At 46.4% G+C, this 23989-nt stretch overlaps 2 protein-coding genes and 1 non-coding gene across 6 annotated transcripts in view; all 3 read right to left on the minus strand.

Annotated features, from left to right (window-relative positions):
• The window catches only part of LOC136768673 (telomerase protein component 1), a 60860-nt gene extending 54716 nt beyond the window's left edge, over nt 1-6144 (minus strand). For 3 of the 4 annotated variants that reach the window (XM_066722980.1, XM_066722978.1, XM_066722981.1), the window contains exons 1-8: nt 5991-6144; nt 4590-5141; nt 4207-4413; nt 3748-3897; nt 3296-3460; nt 2946-3080; nt 2777-2845; nt 2533-2642 (exon numbers count right to left, since the gene is read on the minus strand). In XM_066722980.1, coding sequence (XP_066579077.1) covers nt 2533-2642; nt 2777-2845; nt 2946-3080; nt 3296-3460; nt 3748-3897; nt 4207-4413; nt 4590-5129 — 1376 coding nt within the window. In that variant the 5' untranslated portion in view covers nt 5130-5141; nt 5991-6144. The remainder of the gene's footprint in view (nt 1-2532; nt 2643-2776; nt 2846-2945; nt 3081-3295; nt 3461-3747; nt 3898-4206; nt 4414-4589; nt 5142-5990) is intronic. The other variant, XM_066722979.1, reaches the window with a different exon arrangement.
• On the minus strand, nt 5356-5438 carry trnal-cag (transfer RNA leucine (anticodon CAG)). The gene has a single exon. It is a non-coding gene; the product is annotated as a tRNA-Leu (tRNA).
• Nucleotides 6145-8335: 2191 nt separating the features above from the next.
• The window catches only part of LOC136768676 (telomerase protein component 1), a 46735-nt gene continuing 31081 nt past the window's right edge, over nt 8336-23989 (minus strand). The window contains exons 37-56 of the mRNA XM_066722984.1: nt 23437-23536; nt 23164-23319; nt 22712-22924; nt 22571-22627; nt 22311-22452; nt 21866-22093; nt 21513-21676; nt 20805-20912; nt 20443-20550; nt 20131-20260; nt 19525-19616; nt 19167-19299; nt 16922-17052; nt 16469-16590; nt 12014-12142; nt 11464-11563; nt 11207-11315; nt 10795-10877; nt 10371-10475; nt 8336-10102 (exon numbers count right to left, since the gene is read on the minus strand). Coding sequence (XP_066579081.1) covers nt 9983-10102; nt 10371-10475; nt 10795-10877; nt 11207-11315; nt 11464-11563; nt 12014-12142; nt 16469-16590; nt 16922-17052; nt 19167-19299; nt 19525-19616; nt 20131-20260; nt 20443-20550; nt 20805-20912; nt 21513-21676; nt 21866-22093; nt 22311-22452; nt 22571-22627; nt 22712-22924; nt 23164-23319; nt 23437-23536 — 2530 coding nt within the window. The 3' untranslated portion in view covers nt 8336-9982. The remainder of the gene's footprint in view (nt 10103-10370; nt 10476-10794; nt 10878-11206; nt 11316-11463; nt 11564-12013; nt 12143-16468; nt 16591-16921; nt 17053-19166; nt 19300-19524; nt 19617-20130; nt 20261-20442; nt 20551-20804; nt 20913-21512; nt 21677-21865; nt 22094-22310; nt 22453-22570; nt 22628-22711; nt 22925-23163; nt 23320-23436; nt 23537-23989) is intronic.

A 23989-nucleotide genomic window follows, 5' to 3' on the forward strand; every position in this document is an offset into this window, starting at 1 on the left:
GAGCCGTACGAAGAATTCCTTTAAAGGACTTCATTAAATAAAGAACTTTACAGACTGCGCTGCCCGCCTGTGCCCACCTGATCAGTGAAGTTTTACAGCTGGACAATTGACTAAGTCGACTGTATACGAAAGTGTCAGTCATTTAAATAGCTATTGAGTCTTAAGAAACTTGACCCTTGGAACAAACAGGGCCCTGCTTTCCTCAAAGACTTTGTCTTCAAGTAACTACGGTGGAAACCCTGCTTACAAAGAAGATTTTATGCACAACCTTGGAGCCTTCAAACCAGTGGAAAATCTGTTTGGAAACGACTCTACATTCGCGAAACCCCAACTTCCAGGTGCATTGACTGAGTGGAAGTTCTTGGACAAAGCCGAACCGGACTGCCTTTGTTCCAAACCACACGGACCTCGTGCCGTGTGCTGTTATCTGAGCCCGATGACAGAGAGGCCTCTCTGCGACGAAGTTCAGATAAGTTTAACAGTTTGGAGTTCATGATTCATGACATTTGAGAAATCAATTAGAAATGTTAATCTGTGATTCATAACTCTAGAATGTGTAATATCATTTAGTTTTCTTAAATATAAATGTGTGTTGCATTAAACTGTTTTGTTGATAATTTTAGAAATAAAATCTGTCAATGCCGAGAAATATCTTCTCATTCCTGTTTAACTGTTTAGTCTGAAATTGACACAAGTTAATAGACATTAGATTATTGGTGGCCCTGCCTATCCTTAATCATTGAATAATAATCAGTTAAGGGAAATTGTGGTAACAAGTAATGATAGGATCTTTCTCAGCACCTAAACGTAAATGAGACTGATATATATATAACGAGAAGTTACCTGACATAAATACTAACCTGCGTAGTTATTTAATGTCTGACTAACAATACTAATGAGAGACTCACCTTCGTCTTACTAACCGGTATTGTAGTCAATGTGTTTATAACCTTTTTTGTTTAACGATTTGTGTGTTATCATATGCGATCCCATGGTCTTTGATTTGGTCACGGAAGTGATTTGTCTTTGATTTGTTGATCTAGAGTTGAATTTTAATTCGTTTTTCCCTTTTGTATAATTAGTGTAGTGCTACATTTAGTCTTTGTTTTGAATAAATTTGACAATTTATATCTCTGGAATTGGTGTCTGCGTCCAATTATTACAGACATTGAGTTCTACAAGATTCCAGGATTCGTGATAAGGTGATACTATAAATTCACTTCTTTAATTGAAATTTATAAGTGTACCTTACGCTACATGCTTAAATCTAATAAAACACAAAATGCAGTAAAGTTTCTATTATGTTTATCTATATGACTACAATAATCTTTAACAAATTAAAATGTAAGTGGTCTGAAACCATTTTAATACAAATATATACATTTATTTAAACATTTTATTTTTGCACTTTGTGAAATGTACTAAATATAAGCAACGGGGTATATTGCTGTTGGGGTAAAATTGTCCCCTATGTATTGTATATACCCACTGTATAATACTCTGCTATATTATATCAATATTTTGTCTGTATAATGCTGAATGTCTGTCGATAATACTGCTTTGTTAACACGCCTCAGACTAACGAGGAACTTGATTGTTATTGTACAACCAGCAAAGCATTAGTCACATACACTGAACTGTTGAACTGTTGCCATGACAAGCCCTGGGTTCGAGAGAAACCAAAACCTGTAACATCCACGGAAATAACTTTCGTGCAAGTCTAGATGTCCTCTCCCTCGCAACCACATTCCCCCCATTGTCCAAAGAGAACTTTAGGATTCTATTATTAGAATGTTGTTGAAACTCACGAGTTTAAAGACTGCCCTGAAGTCTTGCAAAACATGATCTAGGTGCTGTAGCAACAATGAATTGAAGTGAAATGAACAGGCTTTTGTGTCTGTGAGTTTACTTCCAGAGCGTGTATCCTGCGGAGGATTCACCATCCTGCACTGAAGGCGCTGGGTTAGCCTAGTCCAGAACTCGAAGAGACACTTCTCCGTGAAGTGTTTGTACCTTAACAATTACTAGTTCACAGAATTGTGTGTGAGTGTTGGAAAGGGTCATTTGATGGTGTGACCCCCCTATGTCTGGACCTTGACAATACCTTGGCCAAGAAATTTGGAACCTGACACAAAATAATTGACTACCCCTGCTGTACTGTATATACACACCTGGACTACACACACTGTACTGTATATATACACCTGGAGTCCACACACTGTACTGTATATATACACCTGGAGTACACACTGTACTGTATATATACACCTGGAGTACACACACTGTACTGTATATATACACCTGGAGTACACACTGTACTGTATATATACACCTGGAGTACACACCGTACTGTATATATACACCTGGACTACACACACTGTACTGTATATATACACCTGGACTACACACACTGTACTGTATATAAACCTGGAGTACACACTGTACTGTATATATACACCTGGAGTACACACACTGTACTGTACTGTATATGTACAGCAGGTATGTTGCAAGGTTGTGGCGGCAGGGTCGTACTTCCGCCCCAGGATGCCCATCACATGCTCTGCCGGCTCCTTGATGTGCAGCTTCTGGACCAGCTTCTTCAGGCTGAAGATGTTCTGCTGATTGTTGGTAGAGCTGTTCTCCTGAGAGCCAGAGTACAGAGAGAGAGAGAGAGAGGGAGGGCAGGTGGGAGGTGTGAAAGGATGAAAGGAAGGAAGTCAGAAGCCGGCATACACCGTTCCCGTATTTCTGATGAAAGAGCGATGCTGCTACTCACGTATTTCTGCAGGAAGTCCTGCTGCATTTTAAGAAGTGACGCCCACCTTTCCATGTCTTGGTCTCCTTTCTGAAACAACAAAGAGAGTGGGATGGAGATTGCTTTAAATGCCCCCCCTGCACCAGGACTCCCTTTACCCCAGCAGCCACATCAGCAGCTCTGAACGCACTCTCACTGGCTTGGGACGGCTGTGCTTGCAGCGCTGCTTGCTTGTGTTGTACTTGGCCAGCTGGTACTCGCTGAACTGCTTAAACTTGTCAGCCATGGCTTTCTTCAGACAGGAGGGCAGATTGCCACCAAAGCACTGTAATCACAGAGGCAGACAAACGGTGTCTTATTAAGATAAAAATGCATTGAGAAAGTGATTATACATATATTAGGCGCAGGTGGAGGTGAGGGCCCCGGCAGCAGACACACATACCCTGGTCCGAGAAAGCCCTAATCCAATCCAAATACTGCCAGACAGACATGACACGACACCCATGCTGAGCCCACTCCACCAACCCCAGTGGGACTCACCGTGCTGTAGAGCCGCACCACTTCGATCCAGTCGGAGGGCAGCTGGATGGCGGCGCAGTAGTACCTGCGCAGGTGAGGCTTGGCTTCGGGCAGGCGGGCTGACAGGGCCAGCAGGAAGTTGGCTGTGATGCGAATGTTGAGCTCCTGCCGGGTGTAGACAGCCACCTGAGGGAGAGAGAGGGAGAAGGATGCCAACAGGGCAGGTGAGACCTCTGGAGAGCCTGCCGATCTGTGCAGCTCTGTGCCAGAATATGCTAGACAATAAGCAGCACTAAAATGACAAAGTGTGTCAATACAGGGCAGGTGAGACCTCTGGAGACTCACATTCTGTGCGTTTTAGACCCCACGAAGACAAACCACCTAACCAAGCTAAAAAAAATCCACGTCTATTAATATTATTATTATTATATTAATGGTAGTAGTAAGTAGGGTGACTTTAGCAAGACGGGCACCTTCAACAGGAACTCTGCATCCTGCCTGGAGATGTCCTCGGCCAGCGCTCTCAGTTTGGCCCAAATGCCCTTCTCCGTGTCCCAGTCCTTCTGGCCCGGCGCTGTGCACTTGTTCACCACGGAACAGCACACCATGTTCAGCAAGAGGAACTGGGGGAGAGAGAGATAAGAGACAGAAAGAGAGGATAAGAGAGAAGGAGGGGGAATACAAGAGATGGAAAAGGAATATGAGAGAGAGAGAGAGATAGAGGGGTGGTGAAAAGGGAAAGAGAAAGAGAACAGAGGATTTGTGAGAGAGCTGTTGAATTTCAATGTAATCTTAATACCAATATTACGATGTAATTAATGTAATAGAGCAGGAACACTGGGGAACCCTCTTAGACACTCACACTATTAGCACACAATCTCAATAATACATCCTATGTTGCTTTAAAGCCCAAATTGTCTCTGTTCTCACACCTTTTTGTCTTTCAGTTCTGCTTCCCGTTTCTCACTGCTCTCCAGTATCTCTCCAAACCCATCTGTCTTCTCAAACACCACCTCTTCCACCTCCATCTCCTCCTCTTCTTCCTCTCCCGTCGATTCCAGATCTGGGACAGGCATCTCGTCAGAAACCTCCTCATCCAGGTCCTCATCAGCCAGGCTGCCTGAGCCCCGGTCCGACACCTGCAGGATATGAATATTGACCAATCAGTCACAAACTGTTTGCCTAGAATTGGCGACCTGGCTGTGATCAGCAGATTGCTGATATGCCCTTTAATATGCAACCCCCTCCAGAAACAGTGCCAGCATCAGTTTAACATACAGAAATGTCAGATTATGATTTGAATGTAAAGAGATACCTGACTCCACTGCTCAGATAGAGACTGGTAGCTTTCCAATGGTGTTTCAGAGAACCGTTTCCTTCCTTTCTCTATCTCATTCCCTCCTCCTCTTCCTCCGCTGCCTTCCTGTTTGTCTCCTGATCCCCTTGTGGAGGTCAGGTTCGAGGGACGGAGGAGGGAGCTGGGGGTCAGGGTGGCAGCAGGGCGGTGGAGAGCCTTGGTCCACTGGGAGAGCAGTGTATTCTGGGTGCCCAGAAAGGGAGAGCTGAGCTGGGTGCTGCTGGTGCTGGAGAGGTGGGTGGGTCTGAGCGCGGCGCAGGTGGAGGTGAGGGCCCCGGCGGCCGATTTCAGTGCCGAGAGGCCACACAGCCGGCCAGACTCGTCGAGGGCTGGGGCGACCCCGCTTGACCCCCGGTAACTTAACGCAGACGAGGCCTCAGCCAGGATCCTGTTCTCCAGCGAAATTCCGCGAGCGCTCGGAGCCAGACGGCTGGAGACGGGGAATGAGGACAGGGCGCGCTCCGGATCAGGGTCTTGGGCTGCCTGGGGCGTCTTCATTCTGCTGGTATCCTGGAAGAAACAATTCAGTGGAAAAAAACGAAGCAAATCACAATTTAATATTTAAAAACCAACAACAATAATAATAATAGATGATTTTCGATCGAAACTGCTGCATTGTTATATTCGTTTATTTTATGCAGTGTTTACTATTCTTGTGGAATTTTAATACAACCAATAATAATAATAATAAACTAACAAAGAGATAAATACTAAAAGATTCTCTTGTCAGAAGTGGGATTCGAACCCACGCCTCCAGGGGAGACTGCGACCTGAACGCAGCGCCTTAGACCGCTCGGCCATCCTGACTTCCGGGTGTAAGAACGGGGCTGTAGATTCTCGAAGGCCTGCATCACTATAGTTCTGATGTTATTCTCTTTCTAACAAAATTTAAAATGGAAAAAATACAAGTTTCTCTCTTTTCCTTTCTGAACAGAATACACGCGTCCTCTTAAGGACTCCACATCGAGCAGTTACAGTACTTCCCGGTTTATTTGTGTATTGAGCAGTTGTACCCAGATGCGTGGCAGACTGGCAGTTATCACCTCTGAGTCATACACACTTTGCCCCCGCCGACTTTCCGTAAGTCACCACCTCTGCCATCGCCATGTAGCACAAGTGCACAACAAATACAAAGTTTCCTTCTAACGACACTTAGTGCCGGATAACGTTTCTGTTTCAGTCCAGCCCAGGGGAGGTTCATGCTTTTCGTGGACTTAGTATGATTTCATGCAACAGACTTTAGACAGCAACCTGCGGGCAAAACACCCAGGGAGTGAGCGACCGATTTCAGTAGCGCATTATGACAGTATATATCACTCGTAAATACTCGCTGTACCGACTGACTGACGATAGTCTTACCAAGGCAGCTGCACACTAAGACCGGCACGTCCTTCGGCTGCGTGTAGTTTAATTGAGTATAATGATGGTTTCCCTGCTGTTCCTACTATCCAGCTTGTGCGGTGAGTCCAGAGCAAACGTCACAGCGCAGTTGCGTCAGTGGGAGGCTCTGCGCGTCTGATCACAGCAGGGCGGACAATCTCACCGGAGATCAGCTCTGCGCAGGTCTGCGCGGATCCACCGATGTGATCGGTGCGATTGTGCAGATCTGCGCAGCTCAGTGCCAGAATATGCCAGACAATAAGTAGCATTGCAATGACGAAGTCCGCATTCACGCCACAGAAAGACGGTAGTTGGCATCAGTGAAATCAAACCACTTGTTTAGGTAAGCAAGCGCTCTTTGATAGAACATAAGAAAGTCCTGCTCTATAACAGCAACCTGTGCAGTGGGAAACTGTTGCAGGAGAGAGCTGGTCTCCAATCCAAAGAATCGATGCTCATCCCTTTGCCCGAGTTTCAATTTGAGATTGGTCATCAACTCGAAAAGCTCAAACACAGTTGTATTGTCTCCCTCAACATTAAGCGCTGCGTAGAAAAAAACTTTGAGGCTATTTTGCAAAAACATCAGGTATGCTTGGAGCTCACAGGGCACGTCCTCTCCATCCTCGCCATTTGCGAGCAATTTCCAAAGGGCTGATGGCCAGCGCTCTTCCCAATGGATGAAACATAGCTTTTGCCAGCTGGCCTGGATGCGTGCAGACGCTTGACCGCAGGCCACACACTCAGCCACCTTATCAGCACATTCTTGTAGAGAGCCGTGTACTGCGCGTCCACAAACTCAAACACTTCCTTTAATTCTTGCACACGTTTAGCTGAAGACGAAACTGGTTGTGGACTTTTGTGACTGTGTTCTCAATGTCAGTTCTCAGCTTATCGCCTGCATGCCTCCCACAGTTGTGCAGAATATGGCCACGCAGTTGGCCTTGATAATTGATGCATTGTGGTCCGTCCGTTTTTGGGTTTTTTTATACAGTTTTCGTTGCAATCATCATAAAAGTCCAACAGTTTGTCCTGCACTCCTAGGTCGGGTGTGCAATATCTCAATGCTAACGGGAATAACTTGGTTGTTCCCTGGTTTGATGCATCAGACGCAATTGAGAAATGTGGAAGAGAATCCGGTCAATCTGCAATCATTGGCGTGTTTAACTGTTTCAAGCATGTTTCTAAAGATGCCTGTGCAAGCACACCTGTAACAATGGATGCACTCTTAACTCTTCCTCAAGCAAGCTTCTTGGCTAGTTCTGAATCGGGGGAAATGACCGGGGCTGGTTTAGTAGTACAGTCGCCTGGCCGATACGATAACCCAAGCTGCACATGATGGTAGACACTTGTCACTTCAGTAGCTGTGATTTTATTTTGGTTGCTATCTTTTGGTGGAGAGAAAAAACGTGTCATGCCAGCGTTATCATGTCTTTGTTGTGCATTTCTCTTGAGACTTTCCCCATTCCCATGCCTCCCTATACCCCCCTCACCTCCATGCGTGATGGTGAAACTCCGGTGGCATACACTGTAACTGGTTTTAACCATGCATATGTTATCAGTGTTATCCCGCTCTGGCCAGAACCAAAAACGGCTGCGCTGCGCATGTTCAGTGTTTTCTGATTAACTTTTTTTTATTGTGGAATTGTAAGTTTAAGGACGATTAAATAAAATGATGCAGAATTATAATAATTATTTTATTGGTGTTGTTAATGTTATTATTAGTATTAAAGTTTATTATTAATATTATTTACATTATGTAATACAATATTTGCAATTAAAACACACATTTCTGAAAGCCCAGAATAAGTATTTTTCTGTTTTAGACGTCTTTGTAAATCTTTCCATTGTTCCGGCGTTTCGGGTTTTACCCAGGCCCCTATCAACGCCATATCGACGCTGTTGTGTTTGAACCTGAACTTTCAATTTTTTTTTCTCAAAAGTGTATTTCGCATTTAAATTTCAAAACTTTCAACTTTTTTTCTCAAAAGTTTATTTCGACTTTAAATCTCAAAACTTTTGACTTTTTTTCTCAAAAGTTTTGAATTTTTTTCTCAAAAGTTTTGCATTTGTTTCTCAAAATACATATATTTTTTCTCTCTCTTAAGTGGCCCTAATGCTCTTCCGTAATAATGTGCTTCTCATTAGGACACAAATTGTGGACATGTTGGCCTGAAATTCTTCTTCTACCTCTTACTAATGAAACCGACAAACTTTGAGCTTTTGGCTTTAACACTGCTGCATTAGTTCCCCTCTGAGCTGGGGCAGGGCTACAGAGTAAATGGAACTGTGAATTTCTGAGAAGTGTGTAAGAAAAACCAACTTCAGAGCTTCCACCACCTTTAATGAAGCTGAAATACAGTGTAAGGGCACAGAACAATTCCATGTGTATGCAACCTTGCAACAAAATGTTCCATTCATTTGTGGACAGACACAGCCTGAGAGAAAGTGTCCGACGCCATTCTCCCATACATTGACCTCCCAACAATTACACCCAGTCCAAAATCTGTCAGTGAACTAATACTACTCATCAACAAAACTTAAGTGTTGCCCTTGTAAGAAGTCCTTAGACACTCCGATTCAGATTTTGGATAAAATAATTAGGCCACTACTATGGTCATCACAAGGCTGAAACGATGACCACTGAACCACAGTGGGGTATAGAGCTCTTGGTTTAGTGCACGCTAAGAACATTTAAAAAAATGTAGAGAAACATAAAAGCATTCAACTCATATTCTTCCTGACTTCATTCCTCTCTCCAAACACAAATTATATGGTTACAGACATGATTCATGCTTTTACAAACATTTAGTGCACACAGTGTGTATGTGTGTAAACTGTGCAAACTTAGCTGCAGTGTTTTTTGCTTTGAAATGGGACTCCTAAATATACACTTTGTGAAAAACTGAAGCTCTCACTTATTTTATGTAAAAACTTCCCCCACAACAAGGAGACCACAGAAGCTACAGAACCACAGCTCTTGCCATTGACGACTGATTCCTACGTTATGATAAATGGCTGAACCGGAGGGAACGACTGGCAGCTGTGACTGCAAATCAGCACAAAATAACTAAAGCAAATTGAAGCCTCTTTGCATTAGATAGACATCTAGGTGGTAGGAAATAGTACATGCTTCCTGTTTAGCAGGCATGAAGCAGCAAAAGTGTGATGACCGTGAAGTCCTTCATCTGTACAAAGTGCACATTCCTGTGCCTTTTCCCACTAGGGAAATCCATGATCTATCTTTCTGTACGCCATCAGCCTTGGTTTTGGAGCACTGTCTTGGTTGACTTGAGTACAAAGAGCTGGGTTTCCCCCAGTTTGTAAGCATTGAGGTTAGGAACAGCATTTAAGAGAGGGGCAGCAGATACTCTGTTCTATGTTTCTGCTGCCATCCGTTCAGAGTTCAATTTTAATCTTCATCTGAAACCATCCTTATCTTTTGTACATGTACATTTGCTTCGTAAATCAGCATTGTATTCATTCATGGTGTCATTTAGTTAAAAATGTCCTATTATTTGTATTATTATTATCATTATTACTAGTAGTAGGAATAGTAGTAGTAGTAGTAGTAGTAATACAAGTAGTTTGTATTAATTATTATATATTTCTATATTCAAAACAAAATCTATATTTTAATCAGTACCGACAAATTTGGATACATGAGAAAAATCAAATAGTCACTGCAAGAAATGAAAAGACCAGAAGAGAGAAACAAAATTCAACTTATAGAGCCCTTGGTGTCATGAGGCATAAGGTGAACTCGTATACATCAGAGACAAAAAAACAAGATGCCACGCTCTCTGTGGGAAAACCTACAAATGTTTCCCCTACACACAGTAGTGCCCCTGCCTCTTACTCATGCAAAAGCAGAGCCCGTTCCACAACTGAGACAAATGACATTAATAGAATAAAACATCTGGCATCTTCAGATTCAGCCACCTTGCCCCCCCCTTCCCACTCGGCTCTTGTCCTCACTCTCCCCAGGCGATGCGGTACACGTTCCCTAGGCTGTCTCCGCAGGCCATCTCAGTGGGGCAGCTGGGGCTCAGGGCCAGACTCACCACAGGAGCCTGGCACAGAAACATGCCAACCTGTGGACATGGAGCAAAAATTACAAGATGAGCAGAGGAACAATCAGTCAATAAGGATAAGACTAAGTGTCACTAATTACTTGTATTTACATGGTAGTTACTTGGTAACTACCAGTGTAATTATGCATATTTACATTGTAACAAGTTATTACAGTGTAAATACACAGTAATTACTGACATTGTAAGAACAAGCACTAATATAGTAAGAAAGATCAACTCTTTTAAAACTCTACCCTCTCCTCTTTGAACAAGCTGCCCCCCCCAGCACCTGTTTCCTGGTCCCTCGGTCCCACAGCTTCACACTCTGGTCATGTGATGCCGAGATGATGATTCTCTCTGTTGCCTTCAGCACGCTGATCTTGTCTGTGTGGGCCTGTGAGACACACAGAGTCACACTCAACCAGCTGTGTGGACTGTAGATATACACCTGGAGAACACACACTGTACTGCATATATACACCTGTACTACACACACTGTACTGTATATATACACCTGGAGTACACACACTGACTGGACCCCCTGTTCTGTATTGAAGATATATACACATATACACACACCTGATGCACAGATACATACAGGACACACCATATATACATCTGTAGATCCACTGCATATACTGTATACCTATATGTATAAAGTGTGGACACAAACACCTGCTGTGTACTTATTAGAACCACTACAGTTCTCCTACCTGCTTCTTGCTACTCCAACCCTCCTCACCTGGGGGATCCTTGTACCATATCTTCCCAGTGGAATCACCGCGCACCAGCAGATCTGAATTGCGAGAGAGAGACACACGTTACTGGTTGGACCACCCCAATACAAAGATCAACCAGAGCTCAATTCGGCCGAGACTCACTTGACTGAGGGAATGATGACCTGGCCATGAGGGCCATCGGAAAGGCTCTCCCCCTTCCTTACCACTAGATGGAATGAGCCAATGAGCTGCTGCTCAAGGCTCGGGGGAAAGGCTTTTTAGTTTACAACATTCAGTAACTCAGCTCAGCAGGGTGTTTCTCTCTAACCAGGAAGAGCTTCCCACAAGGCCCCCCATAAGGACAAAACCCTGCCTCCCTCGAACACAGGCCGGCCACAATCTTTACCTTGATGAATGGCGACGGCTGTGGTCACGGAACTCTTGTTGGTGCTTGAACTCTCCTGCTGTTCCAGGCTCAAGGTGTGGAACGTGTTGGGGACTTTACCCATGATGAACTGAAATGAAACAAGAGAAGAGCTACCATAACTGTTTCCATTCCTGTTGCTGCTGCTGCCACAGTTAACCCTGAAAACCAGACCTGTTGACCCATCTGTACTCCGTAAATTAGGGACACAGGATTCAGAAGAATAAGAAAGTGCTCACAATGAAGCCCACTTCTAAGGTGCAGTCCTTGTCCGCTACCACCCACAGGCTCTTGCAGTCGTTCTCTTGCATTGCATGGATGTGACCACTGCCGAACCAGCTGTAATATAGACGTTTATTTAATCATTTATGAAACCTGTCAAAGACCTTCATTGTCACTGGATATTTACTGTGGATTATTGTGTTTTTTATAGCGATGCTGTTATCCCTTATCATATTTGGCATATTTTGATACAGTATGTTAGGGATTGTCAAAATAATATTGTTTAAATAATAAGAAGAAACAGAACAACCGCCCTCCCGCTGTCAGCCCTTGTGGCTGACTCTCTCGATGCACCCCTCTCTTTCTCCCTTCATCCACCGCTTTCTGTTTCTTTCATCCTCACTCCCTCCCGTTTCTCTCTCCCCATTGTCTGTCTTTCCCTCTTTCTGTGCCCCCCACGTCTCTTTCTCGCTCTCTCTCAGATACTATATATTCATGTATCTATCCATTCACTTCATTCCGTTATAGTTCAATCTCTTCATTATGTCAGAGGAGAGAGCTGCGTACCCGAGGGTAACATCCGTGGGATCCATCAGGTCAATGATACTGCCATTAGCGCAGGCTGCCAACAGCATAGAGCAGTAGTGCAGGAAGAGCACGGAGGAGCCCACAGCGTAAGAAGACAGCTGCTTAACCCTGAGAAAGGAGAGAGGGGGGAGTGAAAGAGACACAGGGAGTGAGAGAGAAGAGAGGGGTGAGAGAGAGAGAGAAGAGAGGGGAGTGAGAAAGAGAGAGAGAGAGGGGGGGTGAGACAGAGGACGAGTGAGAGAGAGAGGAGAGGGGAATGAGAAAGACTGACTTTTAACTGCACTTTATTAGCAGTTAATTGAAAAACAAGGGATCAATAATCCTCCATCAAAATTTTGTGTTTTTTTCTTATCCCACCCATAAAGTCACCCCACATCTCTACACATTAAATACAAGTTTGCATTCAACTACAGAACACAGTACATCGTTACAACACCAAAGCAGTTCAAACTTTTCAAGGTTATGCATTAGTGTGTAATAGTTAAAATCAACTGTGATCCTGCAGTTTATTTGGCAGTAAAATAACCATAAAACATCACTGGCCCTGCCCTCAATCTTGTTTTTCCTGCTTACAAATATGGCCATTTTGGCTTGGCCAAGCAGGAAGTTGGACAGTTGTGCAACAAATTTTGTGCACTTCGTATATATTGTACCAAAAATAAAAACAGAAGCACTAAAATCCATATTAAAATCTTTAAACAAACTTGCAAAAAAAACTTGTAAAACGACGTGCACACTTACTAAAACAATGAAAAATGGTTTCCTGACGCTGGCTGAAGGGACATTCATCACCAACACTGGGATTAAGAATTGACACAAAGGAATTAATTGCAACGATGGTGTACAGCACCCTCCACTGCAGATCACCAGCTCTCTTATTTAACGGTGGCTTGTACAAAACCCGTCAGCAGGGCTGCGCGTCCACCCCGACCCACAGCCAGGCTCACCAGGGAGTGTCAGGAATTGTGGAGAGTAAGGCCTGGTGCTGGGACTGTACACATGCTCTGTATAGGCCCTTACCCGTCGCTGAGTCAAAATACATGACCCCCAGGCCCCCCTGGGAGTGCAAGGTCCCTGGGGTGGCAGTCACTGTTGGGGGTGACCAGCAGAGTGGGGAAAGGGTCCTGTGCGTCCGGGAGCTCGCGCCCCTCAATCAGTTATCCTAGTGAACTCAAGGAGCACAAAGCAGAGGTGTGCCAGCAGCCTCTCAACACAGTGCAGGGAGCGCAGGCCTAGCGCTGCAATCAAACTGTCCGCCTCCTTCCAGCATCGCCCTGGAACGTCCAGCAGGTGGCACAACTGGGTGATGCCCGTAGTGATCAGCAAGCGGGGGAAGCTGGGGAGGATGTGGGTGATGTCCAGGCAGGGGTTGTGGACCAGAGGCTCCTGCAGCAGCCAGTACAGGGAGGGGGCCTCTTCTGCTCTCTACACTCCCAGCAGCTACCAGGCCTTCATCAGGCTGTGGTAGAAGGGGCTCAGTGCTGTGAGAATCAGCTGTCTGCTATCCAGCAGGAACAGGGGGAGGTCCAGCTGCAGGCCTCTGGCTCACCAACTGCAGTGTGCAGGCCAGCGGGCTCCAGGCCAAGCTGTCAGCACCGTACAGCAACCACTAGAGGGACTGCAGTCGAAAAGCAGGCACCCTGCTTCCGATATGCACCAGACCCTGCCCCTGCCCCATCCCGGCGCAGGTACAGCACACACTGCCTCAGTCAGTGCAGCTCGTCCCAAAAGGAATCTAGCACCGCCTCCTGCAGCAGTAGTGGAGGAGGCGGCATACACACCAAGTGGTCCCACAGCGCTGACGCCACCAGGTTTTTGATGATTAGTGTCCTCCCCCCAGCACCAGCGGCACAGCCACCCTTGTACCCCCTCCCAGTTATTTTCGTTGGAGGCCTCATCCCCCAGTTGCACCCCCAAGTACAAGAAGCCCCCACATTGCCATTGAAGTCCAGAAGGTAGAGCCGGGGGGGCCACCCCTACACTCCCCCACCAGCACAGCGCAGCTCTTGGCCCAGTTGACTCTGGCTGACGACACAGTTTCAAAGTCCAATAGCACTGCCCTGAGCCAATGAATGTCCTGCTGGCCCCCCACAATGACCACAACATCGTCCGCATACGCCGAGAGCCTGAGAGGCGACGGGCAGTGAGGGATGACCAGGCCAGAGATCTCAGTCTACAGCCTATGGAGCAGGGGTTTAATGGCCAGGGAATACAACATCCCTGACATTGAGCAGCCCTGCCGTATGCCCCTACCCACACAAAAAGGAGCACTTAACCCACCGTTAACCTTCACTACACTCTGAATGTCACTATACAAGACCCGAGCCATGGCTATAAAACCAGGGCTGAACCCAAAGGTCTCCAGTGTGCCATAAATATTGGTGTTCAACCCGGTCAAATGCCTTTTCCTGATCCAGGGAAATCAAACCAGTGTCCAGATCCAATAGCCTAGAGGCATCCAAAACATCCTGAATCAGAAACACATTATCAAAGATAATGCCAGGGACACAGTAGGACTGGTCCGAGTACGTGACAGCCCCTATCACCTCCCGCAGTCTGGTGGCCAGAGCCTTCGAATACAGCTTGTAATCAGCACACAGCAAAGCGACAGGCCGCCAGTTCTTGATGTCACACAGGTCCCCTTTCTTTGGCAGGAGTGTAATGACTGCTCTTCTGCAGATGAAAGGCTGTTTCCCTTGAGCCAGACTCTCTTGCAGGACGGACAGCAAATCCTCACCCAGCACAGGCCAGAATCCCTTATAAAACTCCACTGGGAGACCATCTATGCCGGCGCCTTGCCAATGCCCATGGTGTCCAGGGCAGCGGAGAGCTCCTTCAGCGAGAGCACTCTCTCCAGCCCTGCCTGCTCCCTCTCGGGGACCTGTGGCAGCACTTGACAGAACTGCTGTGTTCCTGGTGCTGCCCCCTGCAGCTTGCTGGTGTAGAGCTGCGAGTGAAACTCGACAACCCTCTTCCGGATCTCCCCCGGGCCCCGCAGCTCCTGCCCTGAGGCCGAGTGCAAGCAGTGGAGGAGCTTACTCTAGCCACGCTTCTTCTCCAGACCGAAGAAGTACTTGGTGGGGGCATCCATACGAGATGCACTCAGGAACCACGACCTGCGGTCCTGCTCCACACTCTTGGAGCGGAATTTAGGCACGTCTTCCTGCCTTTTCGTTTTTTCTCCCACTCGTTTCGGCTTTGATTTCTTAAAACAATCATCTTTCTCAACTGAACCATCTTCCACCTCCAAGTCCCCATCCCAAACAGACTTGACCGTGCTTAAACTGCATTTTACTGCCCCGTCACTCCTCCCAGTACCGTCTCTCTCAGTCTCTGGCTCCAGCAGCGCGATCTCCATCCCTGACTGTGCTGCCTCTGCAGCACCGCACTCCTCCACAGCCCTAGCCAGAGCCCCCTCTCCAGTCTCCCCACCTGCGCAGCCAGCTGCCCCCGCTCAATATTCCCATCAGTCTCCACTCCACTTTCCAACCACCAGTTATCCCCGCAGTCTGGGAATCCATCTGTCCACCATCAGTCTCAGGACCCTGTACCCCCATACCTGCACTAGGCCCCAGCATCTGGGAATCCACCTGCCCATCCTCACTGAGCTGTACCTCCCAGAGTCAGCGCCCCCCTTGACTACTGCTCCGGTCCTGAGCTCCAGGCCCCGGGTGCCGCTTCCTGCCTTCAGCTTCCTCCTCCTCTGTCTCCAGCTCCGGGCAGTGCTGAATGACATACCCCTCCATTCCGCAGCAAAATCATTTAATAGATTCAGACGTGGCAAAAGTGACATAGTCATTGTCATCCAGTCTGAAATTAAAAGCCACATGCAGCTCCTCGTCCTTTTTATTGAGGATCAAGTAACCTGCCTCCTGAACGTAACAATATGCCTTAGCAGGGGGTTCTTCCCCCCCAGCGGGACCTGTCTCAAGCCCGACATGATCTTCCCGTAGCGACTGAGTTTACTCACCAGCACCTAATTACGGAGAAAAGGCAGCACATTGGAAAGAGTAACTTTTCAGGCCAGCACCGCTAAAGACAACACCAGGGTAAATGTGTCATTGATGGTGACGCCGTGTTCAACCACATTATCCGCATCTCCCACAGCCAGCACACACTTCTCAAGGGGACAAAACAGCTCAGGAGTGAATTTAATGCCATGACGATGAGTGAGGTTTTCAAAGGGGAAATTCAGGGGATCAGGCCCCCCACTGAGCCGGCCATAGTGGCCACAGATAAGAAAAACAAAAAACAGAAATGAAAAACGAGAGAAAATCAAACTCACACCGATCAGCAACAGCTCACACTCACTCAAAACTCCGCCCAGTCACTCCCAGCATGCATGAGAGAGAGAGAGAGAGAGAGAGAGGAGGGGGAATGAGAATGAGAGGAGACCCCCTCCCAGTTACAGCTAGATGCTCCTTTTGTGCTCACTGTGCTGTGGTCTGTGGAGGCGTCCACTCCAGTCTCCATGTGGTCACCGTGTTGTCCATACAGCCCACTGCAAACTCCCTCTCTGACATGAACGCCACAGAGCTGACCAAACAATCACTGACCTACAGCGAGGGACACAATCAGGGTCACAGTTTTTCCATCGTCAGTTTCTCTGGATAAGCCCATAGAGATATACTTAGAAAATGTATTGACGTGAGCAGCTCTTCGTCGAGCAAGGGACTGACAGTGGGTGAAGAGGATTACAATGACCACTAATTAGGTAAAAATATATTACACTTCCTGGCACATGTTTAGCGAGACCTGGTGACCTGTTTAGGGTGTGCTTTTTGTGGGTCATTGTTCGAGTGTGTTCGTGAGTATGACTGTGCATGTGTGCGTGCCTGCGTGCGAGTGTCCATGTGCACGTGCGTGTCCTAGGCGTTTCTCGGTTACCTGCATGCTGCAGATGACAGAGTTCTGGTGCCATATGCACAGCTGGCCCTGTCCGTGCCCAGACACCAGCAGCTGCCCACAGGGGGAGAAGCACAGAGCCGTGGTGCCCCTCTTCTTGGAGACTGAATTTTCTGCACAGAACAGCACAGATGATTACAGCCTGGTAAAATAACTACATTTACTATGGAAAATACTAAACTGTAAATATGAAGTGGGACATTTGTGGTAGGTTAATAACATATGTCCTTATGGTGTATTTAGTGTATACAGTGAGGGAAAAAAGTATTTGTTGTTTTGTACGTTTGCCCACTGACAAAGAAATGATCAGTCTATAATGTTAACGGTAGGTGTATTTTAACAGTGAGAGACAGAATTACAACAAACAAATCCAGAAAAACGCATTTCAAAAAACGTATAAATTGATTTGCATGTTAATGAGGGTAATAAGTATTTGATCCCCAATCAATCAGCAAGATTTCTGGCTCCCAGGTGTCTTTTATACAGGTAATGAGCTGAGATTAGGAGCACTCTCTTAAAGGGACTCTCCTAATCTCGGCTCGTTACCTGTATAAAAGACACCTGTCCACAGAAGCAATCAATCAATCAGATTCCAAACTCTCCACCATGGCCAAGACCAAAGAGCTGTCCAAGGATGTCAGGGACAAGATTGTAGACCTACACAAGGCTGGAATGGGCTACAAGACCATCGCCAAGCAGCTTGGTGAGAAGGTGACAACAGTTGGTGCGATTATTCGCAAATGGAAGAAACACAAAATAACTGTCAGTCTCCCTCGGTCTGGGGCTCCATGCAAGATCTCACCTCGTGGAGTTTCAATGATCATGAGAACGGTGAGGAATCAGCCCAGAACTACATGGGAGGATCTTGTTAATGATCTCAAGGCAGCTGGGACCATAGTCACCAAGAAAACAATTGGTAACACACTACGCCGTGAAGGACTGAAATCCTGCAGCGCCCGCAAGGTCCCCCTGCTCAAGAAAGCACATGTACAGGCCCGTCTGAAGTTTGCCAATGAACATCTGAATGATTTAGAAGAGAACTGGGTGAAAGTGTTGTGGTCAGATGAGACCAAAATCAAAGTCTTTGGCATCAACTAGGCAGCACTGTGGAGTAGTGATTAGGGATAAGGTTGTGGGTTCAAATCCTGGTTGGGGCAGGGCTGTTGTACCCCTGAGCAAGGTACTTCACTTAGATTGCTCCAGTATAAATGGGTACAAATGTAAGTCGACCTGCATAAGAGCGTCAGCTAAATGACAATAATAATAATAATAATAATAATAATAATAATAACTCAGCTTGCCTTGTTTGGAGCAGGAGGAATGATCGTCAAACATGGAGGTGGAAACATTATGCTTTGGGGGTGTTTTTCTGCTAAGGGGACAGGACAACTGCACCAAAGGGATGAGAATCAAATCTTGAGGTCATGGATAGATATTCCAGCATGACAAGGAAAAAAAGGAGTGGCTCAAGAAGAAGCACATTAAGGTCCTGGAGTGGTCTAGCCAGTCTCCAGACATTAATCCCATAGAAAATCTGTGGAGGGAGCTGAAGGTTCGAGTTGCCAAACGTCGGCCTCGAAACCTTAATGACTTGGAGAGGATCTGCAAAGAGGAGTGGGACAAAATCCCTCCTGAGATGTGTGCAAACCTGGTGGCCAACTACAAGAAACGTCTGACCTCTGTGATTGCCAACAATGGTTTTGCCACAAGTACTAAGTCGAAGGGGTCAAATACTTATTACCCTCATTAACATGCAAATCAATTTATAAGTGTTTTGAAATGCGTTTTTCTGGATTTGTTTGTTGTTATTCTGTCTCTCACTGTTAAAATATACCTACCATTAAAATTATAGACTGATCATTTCTTTGTCAGTGGGCAAACATACAAAATCAGCTGGGGATCAAATACTTTTTTCCCTCACTGTAAATATACATAATTACAGTGTGGGGTAATGTGTTGCATATGCTATGATGTATCTATGTGTTGTAGTTACTGAGTAAGTAGTTACCCAGTACACCACAAAATTATTATACAGTGTTACCATACAGAGAACTTAAAAGCAAGCAGAAGCCTGATCCGAAATAGTGGAGGACAGAACTGCACGATTGATCCATGGATTGATTGACTGATTGATATTCTTGGTTGGCATCTAAAAGTGACGAGGCCTATGCGCTTTGCTGGATTGTTACCAGTGAGGTCAGAGATCAGAGGTGGCGTTATTATTTACCCATCGCTGTGGAGATGCTCCAAGCTCGCATGGTGCGGTCTTCAGCCACTGTGAGGAACACCGGTACTTCTTCCTCGGGAGCTGAGCCGCGTATCACTCCGCTGTGGTCCGACAGTGAGCCACGGTTCTCCACCTACACAGAGGGAGGATCAGTGGATTGCACTGGTTTCGGCTGTGATGCATTTACATGTTTCATACTAGTATTCTATGGGTAATTACACATTTTTTTACATTGTTATTAGTGCTTGTTACGCTTGACATGCTTGTGTCATGGCTATAAAAGCATTTTCCTCTTGTTAATGAGAAACTCCTGCATTAGCGTCCTAGCCACCCCAAGGACAACAGGTCACACTCTCACCTGCAGGGGGAGCCACAGCTGCACCGTCCCATCGTCAGACGCTGTGGCAACAGCAAGGTCTTCAGGCTTGGTGTCCTGGCTCTGGATCTCACCTGTAGCAATTGAAAAAAGTTAATTAATTAATTAAATTTGTATATATGATCATCTTGGGGAGCCACAGAAGTGCTGGGGAGGTGTGGGGCTGGGGCCGCTGACATGGGCGCAGAAGCAGCTGCTGCTTTAGGGTAAGTGAAGTCGATTGATTGCATGCCATCAGCTCGAGATCAAGATGAATGAAGGGCGGAAAGAGAGGAACAAGGACGAGTATCCGTCATGTAGCACTCGCTCATCTCCATCACTCCTTCCCTCTCTTTCGTGTCCTCCTTCAACCCTACCCCCAAACGTTTCTCCCTCCCCTTCTCGGGCTTTCCCCATACATTTCCCTACAACACTAACCCATCCCCCAATTACTTTCTCCATAGAAAATCTCTCTCTACATCCCTCCCTCTCGCTCTCTCCATTTCGATCCAGCCGCAATCTCTTCCCTCTTTCTTTCACACTCTGACCATGTGTTTCTCCAACCTGACCTCAAGACCACGTCCCGCACCCTCTTTGGCGAATGCTTACCAGAGTGCCAGTAGGCAGTGCAGTGGTGTATCCTGGCTGAGTGAGCTGGGATCCGGGTGACTTCCACTCCCGATTCCCACTGCCACACTGCAAGCTCCCCGTTGCCAGAGCCTGCCAGCACATACTCACCCTGACGTCAACAAACAAACAAAGACAACCGTCAACCACTCCAAACAATAGCAAGTTCAACAACTTTATCTGCTCTTGGATGCAGAGGGAATTCTTGGACAGAAAATCATATCAGGACAACTACTCCTAATAGTTGGGGAATCAACTCAAGCACAATGACTTAGGCCTGTCTCGGGGACTCACCAGACTGCACACTGAGCTCAGGGGGGAGTCCTGCCCCATAAACTCCCTGAAGCACTGGCCAGATGCAGGGTCCCACACTCGCACCAGGCAGTCATTGGAGCAGCTCACCTGTCCCAGGTAAAAAGGGAAAAACAGTAAGAGAGAGGGAAAGAGAGATACAGAGAGGGAGACAGAGGGCTGTATTAATACATTTTATACCAGCAAGACACCTTAGAAATGCGAGTGTAATTATACACATCATATGACCTGATGTAAGTCCTGAGACAAAGTTCTGTTATTTTAAAGATATATATCGAACGTAGAGAGCTGTCCATCTATCTGTCCATCCCGTGGCCTATGCATCCCTCCATCCAGCTCCTCACCAGGGTGCTCTCAGTCCAGGTGCAGCCGGTGATCCAGTCAGTGTGGCAGTGCAGGAAGGAGCGTGACAGACCTGGAGGAGATGCACTTACATCCCACACTAGCAGAGACTGCGAATGAGAGAACCAAACAAACAACCCCCTGAGGAATGTCTGCAACTCTGTCACGAACAAGCCATTGCGGTTACAAAGCTTAACAAAATACAAGCGAGACTATAAGGCCTAGACAAGAGCCAAACATTGCCCTGTCCGTGAATCCCGAAGCACATAGCCTGACGTCTGTTTTATGTATAAATACTAGAACATTTCAGAATTCCCTCTCAGTCGAGACCTGACCAATTCACCATCATACATTTTTTTTCAATAATTCAATTATTTTCTATGGTTTTGCCTCATGTATGCTTCAATTTACAAAGTTTAACCACTTGGTCATCAATCAGGTCAAAATCCAAACCGAAACGTTGCCTTTAACCCTTAAATCATGAAGTAAAAACTTTTTTTTTTTTTTAAAGTAGCAGAAAGGGGCTTCTGCCAATAAGTTAAACTATGATACAGGATTGTAATGTTCAACCACTTGCTCATCAATCAGGGCAAAATCCAAACCCAAAATTTGCCTTGTAATGTGCAGCTTCTGGGCAGGGCAACGTTATGATTCGGGTCCAGCTTAAGACTAGACAATTAATGGCCTCCCCTTACTCCTCACTCCTTTACCTGGTCTTTGCCACCTGAGAGAAGCTCCTGTCCATTAGGGCTGAAGCAGAGACAGGTGACCCCTCCAGTGTGGCCTCTCAGGATAGAAGTCGGAAAAAGATCACCGGAGTGACCGGCCTGATCTCGCAATGACTGGACTGACCACAGACTGACGGTGAAGTCCTCTGAGACAGAGATAGGAGAGGGAAGGATAAGTGTGTCTGCTTTATTACACAAAGGAGAAAGAGAGAGCATCCGGCAAACAGTGGTGAACAGTCCAGGCAAGCAGCGTCTAATTCACTAGCACAGAACAAGATGACTCCTGTTGACAAGTGACCAAATCCCATCCAAAAATTGACAGAGCTAGTACTTACCTGACGCTGATGCCAGGAGATCTGGGGAGCAAGCCAGGGCAAGAATGGGCCCCCGATGTCCCACCAAACGGCACAGACTTCTCATGTGCCCCTCCGTCTCTCTGCACCATAAGCGTACGATGTGATCATTTCCGCCAGACAGCAGCAACTCAGCCTGGCTCTCCGTCTGCAGCCAAAGCAGGCACCGCACAGATACCCCGGGGCCCTCGCTCACCCACCGTCGCTCTCCTGAAAGGCAGGAAGGCAGAGAGGTGGATGAATAAATACTCCCAATTATTCTACCTCTTATAAAACCTTTGTTGATCCACTACTAGATAAGATTCCGATCTCATCTTCTTAACTTCTCAGTGGTCAAAAATCATAATTGGTCCAGAAGTCAAACCGGGAAGTATTGCATGTTGTGAATCCCAGAACGGCCTAGACATACACGCACTGACAGACCTACCCGAATCCCGATGGTACAGGTGGATCCCGTCGCTTTGGTAACCCACAGCAACGTAGTCGCCAGCGACCGCCACGCACAGGGCGGGAGATTCCACCATTGCCGAGCGGCCGGACCCCTGCCCCTGGGATGCTGCAGACCGTTCCTATGATAAAACAGGAGAGGTGGTTAAATACACGCCCACTCCCACTGCACTGGACAGCACCGCCCATTGGAGCTGCTTGGAGTCTGATAGGTGAGAACTGCATCAGCCTTTCACTCACCATGCTGTCCCCCAGCTGGCCGATAGAGAGACCCAAACTCCCAGACCACAGATGCACCTGTGTCATGGAACAGGGGGAGATGATAATACAGTACAGACACCTCAAATGAGCAATTGAGAGACAATCGTGTCCGAATCTCACCATGTTGTCCGAGCCACCGCTCAGCAGGAGCCTGCCTCCCTCCATGAACTGCAGCACCTCTGTTGCCCCCTGGTGGGCCCTGTAGTGCCCTACACATTTCCAGGTTGGTGCTGACCACAGCCTCACATCCCCAGAGAGACAGCCTGAGGTTAGGAGCCCCCCAGATGGAGAGAAGGACAGGCTGCGGACAGACACCTCATGACCTGATAGAGTCTGGGGGAGGGAGAGGGAGAGAGAGTCTCGTTGAAAGACAAGGTTTCCTGTGATTTACAACACAGTGAAGTCATAAATAATGCACACAAATCAGAGAAAATGCAAAGTAATGAAACCAAGTAGTGATTAGAGTGTTTGTTATTTTAAATTTATTACATTTCATATTAAAAAATAAAAAATAAAAATCAAGGAACAGGAATTGACCTCCCTGCAGCTTATGAAGAGCTTTATCCACTCACCGCCACACTCTGCCCGGTCAGCCAGTTCCAGAGCCTCACCACCTTGTCCCAGCCACCTGCCACCACCAAATGACCCTCGGGGTGAAAGGTCACACAGTTCAAAGGGCAGGGGTTGTTCAGGGTGGCGGCCAGGCTGCCCTTTGGCACTGCCCACACCTGGCGACAACAAGAAATGAATGATGGGAATTAAATAAAAAGACATAACTATGAGCGCTAGCTGGATACAAACACTATGTAAAAAAGAATGGTGAAAAACTGAAGAGTCTCTCAAACCTTCAGCTTAGAGTCCAGGGACACTGTGGCCAAATTCTTCCTGTCGGTGGTGACATCACATCCCGTGATGCTGTTCTTGTGGGCATCAACTTCCACGGTCCTAGAAGGAAAAGATAGATCTAGTTGACTCTGCCCAGTAATGTTTATTTTATTGTCTATATCATGGTTCTCAAACCTGTCCTGGAGTATCAAATACCCTGCTGTTTTTTGTTCAAACCAAGCTCTCAATTAATTAATTGAACCCTTAACAGAAGTAATTTGATTACATTTGACTCATTAAAATGTGTAACTGATCAAATGTTGGTTCTTTAATAATTTCATTATAGAATTTTATACTTCACTTAAAATCTCTACTTTTAAAAATCATTAGAAGGCTCTGATTTAGGAAATTCATAGTTCAATTAAGCAATTGAGAGCTCGTTTGGAGCAAAAACCAACAGGGTAGGAAGTACTGTAGGACAGGTTTGAGAACCACTGGTCTATATAAGTTTGCCTCAAAGGGAAATGTTGCAATCTGATTGAGGCCCTAGGATGCATAACCCCAGCTGAAATT

Source organism: Amia ocellicauda, chromosome 14, assembly GCF_036373705.1.
Source record: "Amia ocellicauda isolate fAmiCal2 chromosome 14, fAmiCal2.hap1, whole genome shotgun sequence".
Classification (NCBI taxonomy): Eukaryota; Metazoa; Chordata; class Actinopteri; order Amiiformes; family Amiidae; genus Amia; species Amia ocellicauda.